The sequence below is a fragment of the Oncorhynchus clarkii genome, chromosome 23 (assembly GCF_045791955.1).
Source record: "Oncorhynchus clarkii lewisi isolate Uvic-CL-2024 chromosome 23, UVic_Ocla_1.0, whole genome shotgun sequence".
Lineage (NCBI taxonomy): Eukaryota > Metazoa > Chordata > Actinopteri > Salmoniformes > Salmonidae > Oncorhynchus > Oncorhynchus clarkii.
Genome location: NC_092169.1, coordinates 11,264,372 through 11,279,416, shown reverse-complemented (window position 1 = coordinate 11,279,416; position 15,045 = coordinate 11,264,372). Strand labels below are relative to the sequence as shown.

Sequence of the window (15,045 nt, the reverse complement as noted above, 5' to 3'; positions counted from 1 at the left end):
CATCCCCATCATGAGGATCCTCCTAGATTATGTATTTTGGGAGAGAGTGGTAAGTAGCCTGAAACTCCTGAAACCTATAGCAGTGGCCATTGCACGGATTGAGAGAGACAATGCCATCCTGTCTGATGTTCAGACTCTACTTGCAGATGTAAGAGAAGATATCTGTACTGTCCTGCCCACTTCACTGTTGTTCCAAGCAGAGGAAACTGCAGTTCTGAAATACATCAAAAAGTGTGAAGACTTCTGCCTGAAGCCCATACATGCCGCAGCGTACATGTTGGACCCCAAGTATGCTGGCAAGGGCATCCTGTCTGGTGCATAGATCAACAAGGCCTATGGTTTCATCACTATCGTGTCTCGCCACCTTGGCCTGGATGAGGGCAATGCTATTGGCAGTCTGGCAAGGTACACTTCCAAACAAGGGCTTTGGAATGGAGATGCAATATGGCAGTCGTGCCAACATATCTCATCAGCCACCTGGTGGAAGGGACTTTGTGGATTACAGGCTCTTTCCCCTGTTGCCTCCATCATCCTCCAAATCCCACCAACATCAGCCGCCTCGGAGCGCAACTGGCCTTTCTTTGGCTACACACACACCAAAGCATTCAACAGGCTGACCAATACAAGGGTTTAAAAATTGGTGGCCATCCGGGCAAATTTGAGGCTTTTTGAGCCTGACAACGAGCCATCCTCAACAGGGTTGGAAAGTGACAGTAAAGATGAGGCCTCAGAGTCTGATGTTCAAGAGGTGAACATTGAGGAGATCCAGGGAGAAGACATGGAAGCCTGAGAGGAAGACAACCAAAGCTTTAGTTTCTCGACTATCATGTTGAAAACTTTTTTTGGAGATGCGATGGATCATTGGGGGTCATTCAATATTCCCTTTATTTTGTTGTTCAGTGAAATCATCCCATGTGAAGAGTCAACTCATTTAATTAAAGTTCAATTCGTAGCTAAATAATTCAAATATATATTGGAAGAATTTAATAATTTGCAAATATGCCTACTTATGATAAGGTAAAAAGTTCATGTTTCTGTCAACATATGATATGGTAAATATATCCAATGCCAAAACCATCTACATTTAAATGGTATTAATATTAATTTGCATATATTTCCATTCATTCCCATATATTCCCTTTAAGTCGCACGGAAAGTTTCCATCTCTGAATATTCCCCAAAATGTGCAACACTAGGAACAATCATAATTTTTACTCTGTTTTTTGTGTGTTCGGTTTTGTGCTCCTAAGCCTATACGCATAATATTTAATATGCGTATGGGTGTTTTGAATTAATCATCACCTTGGAAAGCGCTGTCCATTTTGTTGTCAGGCTTTGAAACAACATCCACAACAACCATGTTTTACACTCAGTTTCAACCTGCTCAAATTATCATCATAGTGAGGTGTTTTAAAAGTACGATAGGCCTACTGTTTTTCCGGTAAATGTTTGATGTGATTTTCGATTGCATTTGCCTTGATGTCAGAGTGGTTAGAGGGACAATTGAGTCCTGAGTTCCAAGCCATTAGGACCTGATAATCGTTAGCAAGTTGGATACTACTAACACGTGTCCAGAGTGCATAAAAGGAGATTACCTAAATGGTCACGTGGAATTTTACTGCAGTCATGACTCATGACTGCTGCTGTGGCTGTAATATGGTATGGTCACAGCTACAGCCCTATACACATCTCGGTAGTAACTCCAGCTCCTGGGTCCATTCTGGCTCATTGAACAGGCCTCTACTGCCTCTACTCCACAACAGAAAATCATTCTGCGTGCATACGTGTGTGTACGTGTAAGGTGCATTCAAAAAGTATTCAGACCCTTGTTCCACATGTTGTTACGTTACAGCCTGATTCTAAAATGGATTAAATTGAACATTTTCCTCACCAATCTACAGACAATGTCAAAGTGAAGACATGTTTTTATACATTTTTTCCCATTTATAAAAATAAAAAGCAGAAATACCTTATCTACTTTTTCAGACCCAGTTTTCAGACCCTTTGCTATGAGACTCCATTTATCATACTTGAGATGTTTCTACAACTTTATTGGAGTCCACCTGTGTTAAATTCAATTGATTGTACATGATTTGGAAAGGCACACACCTGTCTATTTAAGGTCCCACAGTTGACAGTGCATGTCAGAGCAAAAACCAAGCCATGAGGTTGAAGGAATTGTCTGTAGAGTGCTGAGACAGGATTGTGTAGAGGCACAGATCTGGGGAAGGGTACCAAAATATTTCTGCAGCATTGAAGGTCCCCAAGATCACAGTGGCCTCAATCATTCTTAAACGGAAGAAGTTTGGAACCACCAAGACTCCTCCTAGAGCTGGGCGCCTGGCCAAACTGAGCAATCGTGGGAGAAGGGCCTTGGTCAGGGAGGTGACCAAGAACACGATGGTCACTCTGACAGAGCAACAGAGTTCCTCTGTGTAGATGGTAAAACCTTCCAGAAGGACAACCATCTCTGCAGCACTCCACCAATAAGGCCTTTATGGTAGAGTGGCCAGAGAGAGAGAGAGAGAGAGAGAGAGAGAAAGAGGGAAGGAGAGAGACACAGTGGGCCTTTCTGATATAGCCAAGGTTGAAATAAACACTTCAGATCATAAAATAGAATATTGTCCTACAAAGAGGAAATGCTCTGCAGTCTTACAAACACACAAGGACAGACATATTCCATTATATTTATTTCTAGGATCTGTATTCATAATCTATGATTAGTCACACAACATGGACCCTTCCTAGGTTCCCCGCTCAGTGTCCATGTGTCTTCGTCCTATCCGCCTGCTCCTCAACATTTACAGTAGACAGGCGAGCAAAGCTGTGATTGTTTTTATTCACAGTTTTGATCAATATGGTAAGGGCTATTATTATCAGGCATTGCCAAATCGTAATGTCGTGCCCTGTTGCATCTTGGGAGCTGCATTGAATTGGAGGCGGTGGCTTGAGGACATGGTGACCCAGATGAATGAGCTGCCGAAATGATCACCCCAGGGCCTCTGGAGCATTCCACTGCTGACTGTGTTGTCGTAGGAACGCTCCTAATGATTTCATAACTACAGTGTTTCATTTTATTCTGACATGCCAAGCTAGGTTTGGTTGGAATTAGAATTTCTGAGTTCTGGTATCTGATAATTAGAATTGGGCTGAGCTCTGCGTGAGCTCTGAGCTATGTGTCCTATGTGACACATTCCATGAACTGTGTGCCTTGCTAGCTCCAATCTAGCCTCACACAACCGATATATCCAGTTGTTTATCATGGAAAGCATTAGCTCTATTGTTAAAATTTTTGAGGTGGCCCACTCTTTTATGGTATGCAAAACTTACAGTGTAATTTTAACTCTTAGCAATGCTCTATCTTTCCATCCCAGGTTATGACATCTCCAGCCTTACTACTGAGGAGGGTGCCAGATGGGAGAGTCGGAGGCTACTACAGGAGTCCTGGGACAACGAGACAGACCTTCTGTTGGACCCCCCGTCCAAAAACTGCACTGAGCCAGGTAGGGCAGGCCCCGCTTTAGAAGTTGTGATTCAACTTTTGGTTGCCAGGTTGGTGAAACTATTGGCCAATCGAGAAATTCTGTAGTGGAGTTGAATCTTTGGAATTAGTATACATGGGAGTCCCATGTGGGATTCCTGCAGGATATAGGGAAGACTGGAGTAGAGATGAAATCAAATAAATTAAGGGGGATTGAAAATTCAGACAGGTAGGGATAGATTTACAGATAGGGCTGTGACGATTATGGAATTTTTGGTAATGATTCATTGTCATGCAAATTACCACGGTTATTGTCATCACTGTCATTTTTTGAATGTTTGGAGCTTGTAATGCATCATAATGCATCTTCAAAGATTAGCCTCAACATACCTAATGAATACAACATACCTAATGAATACAACATACCTAATGAATACAACATACCTAATGAATACAACTAATGAATACAACATACCTAATGAATACAACATACCTAATGAATACAACATACCTAATGAATACAACATACCTAATGAATACAACATACCTAATGAATACAACATACCTAATGAATACAACATACCTAATGAATACAACATACCTAATGAATACAACATACCTAATGAATACAACATACCTAATGAATACAACATACCTAATGAATACAACATAGCCCTATCTCAAATGCTTGGAACATTTGGAAATTAAGCTGTTTGAATCCCCCCATTATCCTAAAATGAATGTATTAAGATTATTATGACAATTATTATTTTAAGTTCACGGTTATTGTCCATAATTGACCGTTTCACAATTCTACAATACTTATATACAATACAGTGGGTATTATAAGTATTCACCCCCCTTGGATTTTTTAAAAATTTTGTTGCTTTACAAAGTTGTAATTCTTTTCATTGAGCTACACAAAGTACTGCATAAGAATGACAAATTAATACATATTAAATAACTAAAATATGGTCTTTATATAAGTATTCAACCCCTTTGCTTAGGCAAGCCTAATTACTTCAGGAATAAAATGTGGATTAACAAATCACATAATATGTTGGACTCACTCTGTGAAATAAGTGTGGGTTGACATTATTTTTTAAAGACTACGCCTTCCTCTGTCCCCATTCATACAACATATGTAAGATCCCTCATCTAAGTATTGAATTTCAAGCACAGAGTCAACAATAAAGACGAGGGAACTATTCGAAAGCCTCATAAAGAAGGGCAGTGATTGTTAGATGGATAACAATAACAAATCAGACATTGAATATCTCTTTAAGCATCATCAAGTTAATAATTATGCTGTGGATGATGTATTAAACCACCCAGACACATCAAATATTTATTTTGTTGTTCTTCTGAACTGAGCTGCAGGACAAGAAGGAAACTGCTCAGGGATGTCAGTTGTGTGTGTATAATTGTGTAACTGTCTGGTTTTATTGTGAATTGAAAGATGAATACTCTTTCTCCATCCTGCTCCTCAGACTCTTCTTCATAGGGCCGTAGTACCTTCCCTTGCCTCAAGCAAGGCAAGAAGTAGAGCTTTACAGCTGATAGCCTCCTGTCCGTTTGTTGTTTTTTATTACCTGTATTTAACTAGGCAAGGCAGTTAAAAACAAATTCTTATTTACAATGATGGCCTACCCCAGCCAAACCCTAACCAGGACGACACTGGGCACTGCCCTATGGGACTCCCAATCACAGCCGGTTGTGATACAGCCTGGAAACAAACCAGGGTCTGTAGTGATGCCACTAGCACTGAGATGCAGTGCCTTCGACCGCAGCGCCACTCGGGAGCCCTGCAATCAGATGAGTCTCTATGGAATTAATTTATTGCTGATGCTTACAAGTCAACAGGAATGCATATGACACTTCAACATTTTTTTCAACTGTTAGTTTGTTGAGTGATAGTTTCATGTAGCAAATATAGCAAAAATATAGACAAAAACCCTGATTATAACACTGAAAATAAATCAATTCTGAATCAGGTCCAGAGTAACACAAATCTCCCTTTTATGCTCCATGTCCACACGGGTCAATGGAAACAAGACCTGAACAATTAGCACTTTCAATTCCCCCGGTCAGCATGGCTACAGCTGACACACAGGAAAACGCTCACACACTGGCAGTCAAGCAGTCAGGCGGAGTATGTGTGTGTGCATGTGTGCGTGAATATGTTTTACTGTACATTATGTGATTTTGTGTCCTTCTGTGTCCTACAATGGGAATGTTCTGGAAGGAATAAGGCCACAAGCTATAAAAGACTCAAGGAGAATTGACATTTGACTGGATCCAGTGAGTAGAATGAGATCTGATAGATTGTGAGATCATCGTTAATGTGTAATCATTACTAATGAAGCGAATGGACATCCACATTAATCTGTGATGATGAAACTCTGATCTCTCGCTTTCTATGCATACATAGCCTGGTCTACTGGCCCAAGTTGAGCGATGTTTAAGGATGTTGGATTGGAGGAATAGTGGAAAGGAGAGCGAGAGATAGAGAGAGAAGGGGGGAGAATGATTAAGAGGGAGTGAGAGATTGAGAGAGGAAGAGAGACAGAGACAATGATCAAGAGGGGGTGAGAGAATGAGAGATAGATGAGACAGGCTCTTTTGTGCAGAAAAGCAGGAAGAATCCCTATTAAAATAATTCCAGCGTTTCAGGATGCAAAGCGTGATTAAGCGGAAAACAGGCTATTAAGTATTTCTGTCTAAATATAACTCCCATATAACTTACTCGGAGAGAGCAGGGGTTGGAAGCAGGCAATAGGATAAAGAGCTGTCTAGAGCATAGGAGAGTGTGTGTGTGTGTGTGTGTGTGTGTGTGTGTGTGTGTGTGTGTGTGTGTGTGTGTGTGTGTGTGTGTGTGTGTGTGTGTGTGTGTGTGTGTGTGTGTGTGTGTGTGTGTGTGTGTGCATTCGGCTTAGGTGTGGGTTTGGTTTGTGTGTGTGCACGTTGTATCTAGGACAGGGGCGAATTTTGGGAGGCGGTGTGTTAACAGTGAGATCAAGAGATTGCTTGGCAGAATGCAGTCTCATAAAGCCCCAGGATTCCACATGGAAAACCCTCACACATACAAGGACCCAGAAAAACACACACGCCCACGGAAAGACAAACACACGCCCACAGGCAATGCAAACACACAGAGTGCCGTTATCGGAGTTAGAATACAGCTTACATATCTGCATATCTTCACAACACCCACCAAGGTTGGGCTCAATTCAAATTGAAGGCAGTCAATTCAGGAAGTAAAAAAAATGAAATTACAAACATCGAAAAAAGGGCATTTATTTTCAATGACTTCTCCATAAACTGAAAAGTAGAAGCTATTTATAAAAATTCTAAAAAGTTTATTTATAAAATTACAAATTAAAAATCATATCACTTCCTGAATTGACTGCATTCAATTCAAATTGAGCCCAACTCTGTCACACACACACACACACACACACACACACACACACACACACACACACACACACACACACACACACACACACACACACACACACACACACACACACACACACACACACACACACACAGACATCCCTGAGCTGCAGCTCAGTTCAGAAGAATTAATAAATACAACTTTGATGTGTCTGGGTGGTTTAATACATCATCCACAGCATAATTATTAACTTGATGATGCTTAGAGAGATATTCAATGTCTGATTTGTTATTGTTATCCATCTAACAATCACTGCCCTTCCCAGGTCTTTGTTGCTGAATCTGTGATTGAAATTCAATACTTAGATGAGGGATCTTACAGATGTTGTATGAATGGGGACAGAGGAAGGTGTAGTCTTTAATAAACCACGTCAACCCCTCTTATTTCACAGAGTGAGTCCAACATATTATGTGATTTGTTAAACCAAATGTTATGACTAAACTAATTAGGCTTGCCTAAACAAAGGGGGTGAATACTTATGTAAAGACCATATTTTGTTTATTTAATTTGAATTCATTTGTAATTCTTATGCAATATTTTGTGTAGATCAGGGGTGTCAAAGTCAAATGGACGGAGGGCCAAATAAAAAAATCAGCTACAAGACGAGGGCCGGACTGTTCGAATGTTCATTGAAAAATTTTTAAATGACGCATATAGTCTAGTGAACCTAATTGAACCTACTGAAAACCTAACAAATATATTACAATATGATCAGATAAATAAAGCAATATTTTCTTATGGCTCTGTCAGTAATCTTTAATTTTCAACAGACACAAAAGACAAATTTCCTTTATATAAATATCCCCATAACATGAACATTAAATGAAAGAAACCGGTATTCAAGGCACCATCAGTAGACTATATTTTCTATTTTAGCAAAAGTGGGCTAAATTTACTTCAAAGAAAAAACAATAATAGCAATTTTCTATCATCCACTCAACTGAAATATTTTTAAAATATAATTGGATTGAAATACAAAAAAATAAAGTGCAAAAATCTATTAATCAAAAACAACACTTTGTTTAAGGAGAAGTAACATGCAGTGAAAACAAATATTAAATTTTAACTTTTAAACTTGAACTGAGTAAAAACTCTAAATATGTGATTGCACAGTAATGTTCACTTGTTTGAGGTTGAGGGTGATACTTGGTGGTGTCCCATCTTTTCCACAAGTTCATCAATGTTCGGGGTAAGGCTCTGAGCTGAAGAAATCCTCAGAATTGAGTGGAGGTGTTCAGCAGTAAGTCGACTTCTGTGTGATGTTTTGTTCAGGTTCATCAAAGAAAACAGTTGTTCACACAGGTATGTGCTGCCAAACATAGACAACGTTTGAGCAGCCTGGATGCGCAGCTGGGGCATTGTGCCGGGGAGGAAACGGGCGAACTCCGCAGCACCCACTGCCGCATATTTTGCCCTCAGTGCATCATTGCATTGGAGGTCAATCAACTCCATTTGGAGGTTTGGTGGTGAGCTTTCCACGTCAACAGCAAATGGGTTACCGAGCAGTTCCAACCTGCTTTTTTGTGCTTCAAAGTCAGCAAATCGGCGTCGAAAGTCAGCGGCAAGCATACCTATTTTATCAGCCAACTGTGTGCTCGGGAACGCACTGGTAGAGAGCTTCTCTTTCATGGTCTGGCAGCTGGGAAAGTGGCTCAAATTTTCTTTCCGCATCTGCGTCTCCCACAGAGTCAGTTTGGTTTTAAATGCCTTCACTGTACTGTACATATCAGAGATGACACGATCCCGACCCTGCAGCTGCAAGTTTATTGCATTCAGATGACTCGTAATGTCACACAGAAAAGCCATTTCACACAGAAACATTTCGTCTCGGAGTTGTGTTGTGTCTTTCCCTTTGCTGTCCAAGAACAGACAAATCTCCTCACGAAGCTCGAAACATCTTTGAAGCACCTTTCCCTGGCTTAGCCATCGCACCTCTGTGTGATAAGGCAAATCACCATGCTCCGTTTCTAACTCCGTCAGAAATGCCTTGAACTGGCGGTGATTCAAACCTTTGGCTCTGATAAAGTTAACTGTGCGCGTGATGATGCTCATTACATGCTCCATTTTCAAGGCTTTACCGCACAACGCTTCCTGGTGTATGATACAATGATAAGCTTTTCCCGTATCTTCGCCACCAGTCCGCTCCTGTGTCCACACATCGCAGGTGCTCCGTCGGTTGTCAAACCCACGAGTTTTTCCCAAGGCAGCTCCATCTCATTTACACATCTTGACACCTCTTCATACAAATCATGCCCCGTAGTTGTGCCATGCATAGGACGTAAAGCCAAAAACTCCTCTGTCACGCTTAGGTTGGAGTCCACTCCGCGGATGAAAATTGACAACTGGGCAATGTCAGAAATGTCGGTGCTCTCATCCACAGCCAAGGAATATGCAATAAAATCTTTTCCCTTTTTCACAAGCTGCTCTTTTAGATTGATGGACAACTGGTCTACTCTCTCGGCAATGGTGTTTCTGCTCAGACTCACATTTAAAAAGAGTTGCCTTTTTTCTGGGCAAACTTCGTCACAAACTTTAATCATGCAGTTTTTGATGAAATCCCCCTCCGTAAATGGCCGGGCTGATTTAGCGATCTCTTCTGCCAAAATAAAACTGGCCTTGACAGTTGCGTCCGCGTGTGTGTCCGCGTGTTTCGTTTCATAATGTCGTCTCAGATTATACTCTTTCAGTACCGCCACACTTTCTCCACACAGAAGACACACAGGTTTTCCAGCTACCTTCGTGAACATATACTCCGACTCCCACCTTGTTTGAAACCCCCGGTTCTCAGTATCCACCTTCCGTTTTGCCATTTTTGATGGGTATCTGAAAGTTAATTTTACTGTGATGCTGACGACTGCTGTGCCAATAAATATTGAAATGAAGCAGCCTACTGCTCGGTGCGTCACCTTTGCATTGTGGGAAATGTAGTATTGGTGCGTGTAAAAGATCTGCGGGCTGCCGGCTTGCTGCGGGCCGGTTCTAATAATAAATCAAGATCATCCCAGGGGCCGTAAAAAACCTTCTTGCGGGCCGGATGTGGCCCGCGGGCCTTGACTCTGACATATGTGGTGTAGATCAATGATTTAAAAAAAATTGAATCTATTTCAATCTGGCTTTTTAAAGCAACAAAATGTTTTTTCAAAATCCAATACTTATGATACCCATTGTATGTAAGTATTATATACATATTTTTAAAACCTTTATTTAACTAGGGCTGGCAGGTGGTAATGGGAATTGAAATGAAGAATACTATTTTGCCATCCTGCTACTCAGACTCTTCCTCATAGGGCCATAGTTCCTTCCCTTACAGCTGATTGGCTCCTGCTTCAAGGTATGCAACTGTCGGGTGAATGTCGCGCTCTAGGTAGTAGTCGAGACGTACCAAGTATACATTTGAGTATTATGTGTAGCCGACTGTATTTTTACAAAACGTGTAGTAAGTGTGAAGAGGCTCTATGTTAGACTCTCAGAGTTGTGCAGGGACTCTGCTCTGTGCTGTGTATCCCTGTAATTGGCCTCACAGTGACTTTATCAATGACACCATTTTCTCTCACAGACATCTACAACATACAGAGCCCCCAACCACCATTCCTTCATTATGCAGGATCTCAGTGTGGTCTTTCAGATTAGAGATAAACATGTTTAGGTCACCTAGATTCTCCTCTCCTCACTTACTGCAAACAAAAAAGAGGCAGACACCTCATTAGAATGCCTCTCTGAGTGTGTGTGTGTGTGTGTGTGTGTGTGTGCGGCGTGTGTGCGTGTGTGCGGGTTTGAATGTGTGTGTATGTGTCTGTACTTGTCCTTTCCTTGCTGCAAGTTTCACATTAACAGCTGCTAACATAATTTCCCCCAAACTAAAGAAAAGACAGGAAGTCAGCACACATTAACTTGTTATAATACTTGTTACAATGGAATTAACATGAACTGTAGTAAAAGGCACTTAACCTTCTCTGGCAATGTACATAGCAAGAATACATGCTTGAGACAAAACAAAATTAACTGTAATTTCTTCTCAAATTACCATAAACGGTAAGTGTCTCCAAGGTATATTCAGTATCAAAATGACGCATTCACTTTCATAGTATAGTAAAGATTCCTTTCTTCTCACATCTCCCTATAGCAGTATATACAGTTGAAGTCGGTTGTTTACATACATTTAGGATGGAGTCATTAAAACTAGTTTTTCAACCACTCCACAAATTTCTTGTTAACAAACTATAGTTTTGGCATGTCGGTTAGGACATCTACTTTGTGCATGACACAAGTAATTTTTTGAACAATTGTTTACAGATTATTTCACTTATAATTCATAATTCCAGTGGGTGAGAAGTTTACATACACTAAATTGACTGTGCTTTAAACAGCTTGGAAAATTCAAGAAAATGATGTCATGGCTTTAGAAGCTTCTGATAGGCTAATTGACATCATTTGAGTCAATTGGAGGTGTACCTGTGGATGTATTCCAAGGCCTACCTTCAAACTCAGTGCCTCTTTGCTTGACATCATGGGAAAATCCAAATAAATCAGCCAAGACCTCAGGACAAAAATTGTAGACCTCCACAAGTCTGGTTCATTCTTGGGAGCAATTTCCAAACACCTGAAGGTACTACGTTCATCTGTACGAACAATAGTACGCAAGTATTAACACCATGGGACCACGCAGCTGTCATACTGCTCTGGAAGGAGACGCGTTCTGTCTCCTAGAGATGAACGTACTTTGGTGCAAAAAGTGCTAATCAATCCCAGAACAACAGCAAAAGACCTTGTGAAGATGCTGAAGGAAACAGATACAAAAGTATCTATATCTACAGTAAAACAAGTCCAATATCGACATAACCTAAAAGGCCACTCATTAAGGAAGAAGCCACTGCTCCAAAACCGCCATAAAAAAGCCAGACTACGGTTTGCAACTGCACATGGGGACAAAGATTGTACTTTTGGAGAAATGTCCTCTGGTCTGATGAAACAACAATAGAACTGTTTGGCCATAATGACCATCGTTTGGAGGAAAAATCGGGATGCTTGCAAGCCAAAGAACACCATCCAAACCATGAAGCACGGGGGTGGCAGCATCATGTTGTGGGGGTGCTTTGCTGCACAAGGGACTGGTGCACTTCACAAAAAGGATGGCATCATGAGGCAAGGAAAATGACGTGGATATATTGCGCGAACCTCTCAAGACATCAGTCAGGAAGTTAAAGCTTGGTCGCAAATGGGTCTTTCAAATGGACAATGACCCCAAACATACTTCCAAAGTTGTGGCAAAATGACTTGAGGACAACAAAGTCAAGGTATTGGAGTAGCCATCACAAAGCCCTGGCCTCAATCCTGTAGAAAATGTGTGGGCTGAACTGAAAAAGTGTGTGTGAGCAAGGAGGCCTACAAACCTGACTCAATTATACCAGCTCTGTCTGGAGTGGGCCAAATTTCACCCAACTTACTGTGGGATGCTTGTGGAAGGCTACCCGAAACATTTGACCCAAGTTAAACAATTTAAAGGCAATGCTACCTAATACTTAATGCGTGTATGTAAACTGACCCACTGGGAATGTGATGAAAGATATAAAGGCTGAAATAAATCATTCTGTCTACTATTATTCTGCCATTTCACATTCTTTAAATAAGGTGGTGATCCTAACTGACCTAAGACAGGGAATTTTTACTCAGATTAAATGTCAGGAATTGTGAAAAACTGAGTTTAAATATACTTGGCTAAGGTGTATGTAAACTTCCGACTTCAACTGTATCTGTATAATAGCTACACTATATATACAAAAGTATGTGAACACCCCTTCCAATTAGTGGATTCGGCTTTTTCAGCCTCACCCGTTGCTGATCGGTATATAAAATCGAGCACACAGTCATGCAATATCCGTAGACGAACATTAGCAGTAGAATGGCCTTACTGAAGAGCTCACTGACTTTCAACGTGGCACCGTCATAGTGGTAGGCCACACAAGCTCACAGAACAGGACTGCCAAGTTGCCGAAGCACCTAGCGCGTAAAAATCGTCTGTCCTTGGTTGCACTTCTGAGTTCTAAACTGCTTTTGGAAGCAACGTCAGCACAATAACCGTTCGTCGGGAGCTTCATGAAATGGGTTTCCATGGCCGAGCACAAGCCAAAGATCACCTTGCGCAATGCCAAGCGTCGGCTGCAGTGGAGTAAAGCCCGCCACCATTGGAGCAGTGGAAATGCGTTCTCTGTAGTCATGAATCCCGCTTCACCATCTGGCAGTCCGACGGACAAATCTGGGTTTGGCGGATGCCAGGAGAACGCTACCTGTCCGAATGCATAGTGCCAACTGTAAAGTTTGGTGGAGGAGGAAAAATGGTCTGGGGCTGTTTTTCATAGTTCGGTCTAGGCCCCTTAGTTCCAGTGAAGGGAAATCTTAATGCTACTGCATACAATGACGTTCTAGACGTGCTTCCAACTATGTGGCAACAGTTTGGAGAAGGCCCTTTCCTGTTTTAGCATTCAGCATGACAATGCCCTTGTGCACAAAGCGAGGTCCATGCAGTAATGATTTGTCGAGATCGGTGTGGAAGAACTTTACTGGCCTGCACAGAGCCCTGACCTCAACTCTATCTTACACCTTTGGGAAGAATTGGAATGCCGACAACCTCACTAATGCTCTTGTGGCTGAATGGAAGCAAGTCCCTGCAGCAACAGGGGGGACCAACTCCATATTAATAGCCATAATTTTGGAATGAGAATGAGGAGGTGACCACATACTTTTGATCATGTAGTGTACTTTCACAAAAAGATGAATGCCAGCGATACAATTCTCCACAAATGTTCTCTTTTTCAGTGTGTTTTATTAATGATTCATGGGACTGTGGGACAAAGGTATTTGCTTTCTTCCCCATGGTGCATCTGACAGAGAACAATCATGGTGTTAAAGGCACACAAGTCATGTTCTACTCACAGCATCCCCCCATAACAATGTGTTTCCCCCACCAGTTAGGCTTTCCATTCCCTGTGAAAAATTCTGTCTCCCTGAAAAGGAGATTCTGAGGAAGAAGGGCCCTGTGAGAGAATGGAGTGATGGAGGTACTTGTGCTATGTGTGTACCAGCATGAACGTGTGTGTGTGTGTGTGTGTGTGTGTGTGTGTGTGTGTGTCTGCTCAGTCCCCTCCTAGCCCTGGGCAAACCTGTTACTCCGGTAAACTTCACAGACTGGAAGGGGGGGGATACAATGTCACTTCCCATCACATCACATCCTGCAAGAAATCACGCCAGCAGGAAATAAAAAGAGACAGGAAAGACAAACAGAGAGCATGCAGAAAGTACAAACTGGATGATCTGATTGTGCATTACCATTGCATGTTGTGTGTCTGTCCTCTCTGTGTTGACTGGAATAGCCAGGGCATGTTAACAGTGCTAGGTGGCTTCTTTTTAGAAAGGATAAAGGGATACTAATTCAGTCATACTACTGAATACCTTCAAATGAAATGTGTCTTCCTCATTTAACCCAACCCCTCTGAATCAGAGCAGTGCAGCGGGCTGTCATAATCAACATCCATGTCTTCAGCACCTGGGGAACAGTGGGTTAACTACCTAGGAGAAGAACAACAGATTTTTACCTCAGCCAGCAGCTTAGGGATTCGATCCAGCAACCCGTCTGTTACTAGCCCAACGCTCTAACCACTTGACTAGAAAGACAGGGTTCTACTGCTTGCTTCATATATGTAACCCCTAAAAGTTATATATATAGTAGAACCCTTTTATGGGGTTCTTTGATCAGAACCCTATGGGTTCTTCACTGAACCAAAATATAGAACCCCAAGGACTCTTCTTCACTGAACCAAAATTGGTTCCATATAGAACCCTGTATGGTGCCATTTATGAATTATGACTACTATACATTTTTGTAAATATATTTCCAACTAAGAATATAATTGAATAAACAATTAAATAATGGACAAAAGAATACCAGCATAATTTTTTATTTTATTGCCATTATGTAAATGAAAAATTTGGAAATATGTTACTGGTGGCCAGGGAGGCCTATCTTTGTTTGAATGATGGCCCACAATCTTGGTACCAACCAGTGGAGAACAACTGGAGCCATTGGAAGTTCAAGACCAACCATGTCACT

The 15,045-nt window shown here is 41.5% G+C and overlaps 1 protein-coding gene across 1 annotated transcript in view; it reads left to right on the top strand.

Annotated features, from left to right (window-relative positions):
- LOC139381201 (sodium/potassium/calcium exchanger 3-like) overlaps positions 1-15,045 on the top strand; it is a 125,013-nt gene that overhangs the window by 48,752 nt on the left and 61,216 nt on the right. The window contains exon 2 of the mRNA XM_071124644.1: positions 3,375-3,503. Within this exon, the coding sequence (XP_070980745.1) occupies positions 3,375-3,503 (129 nt within the window). The remainder of the gene's footprint in view (positions 1-3,374; positions 3,504-15,045) is intronic.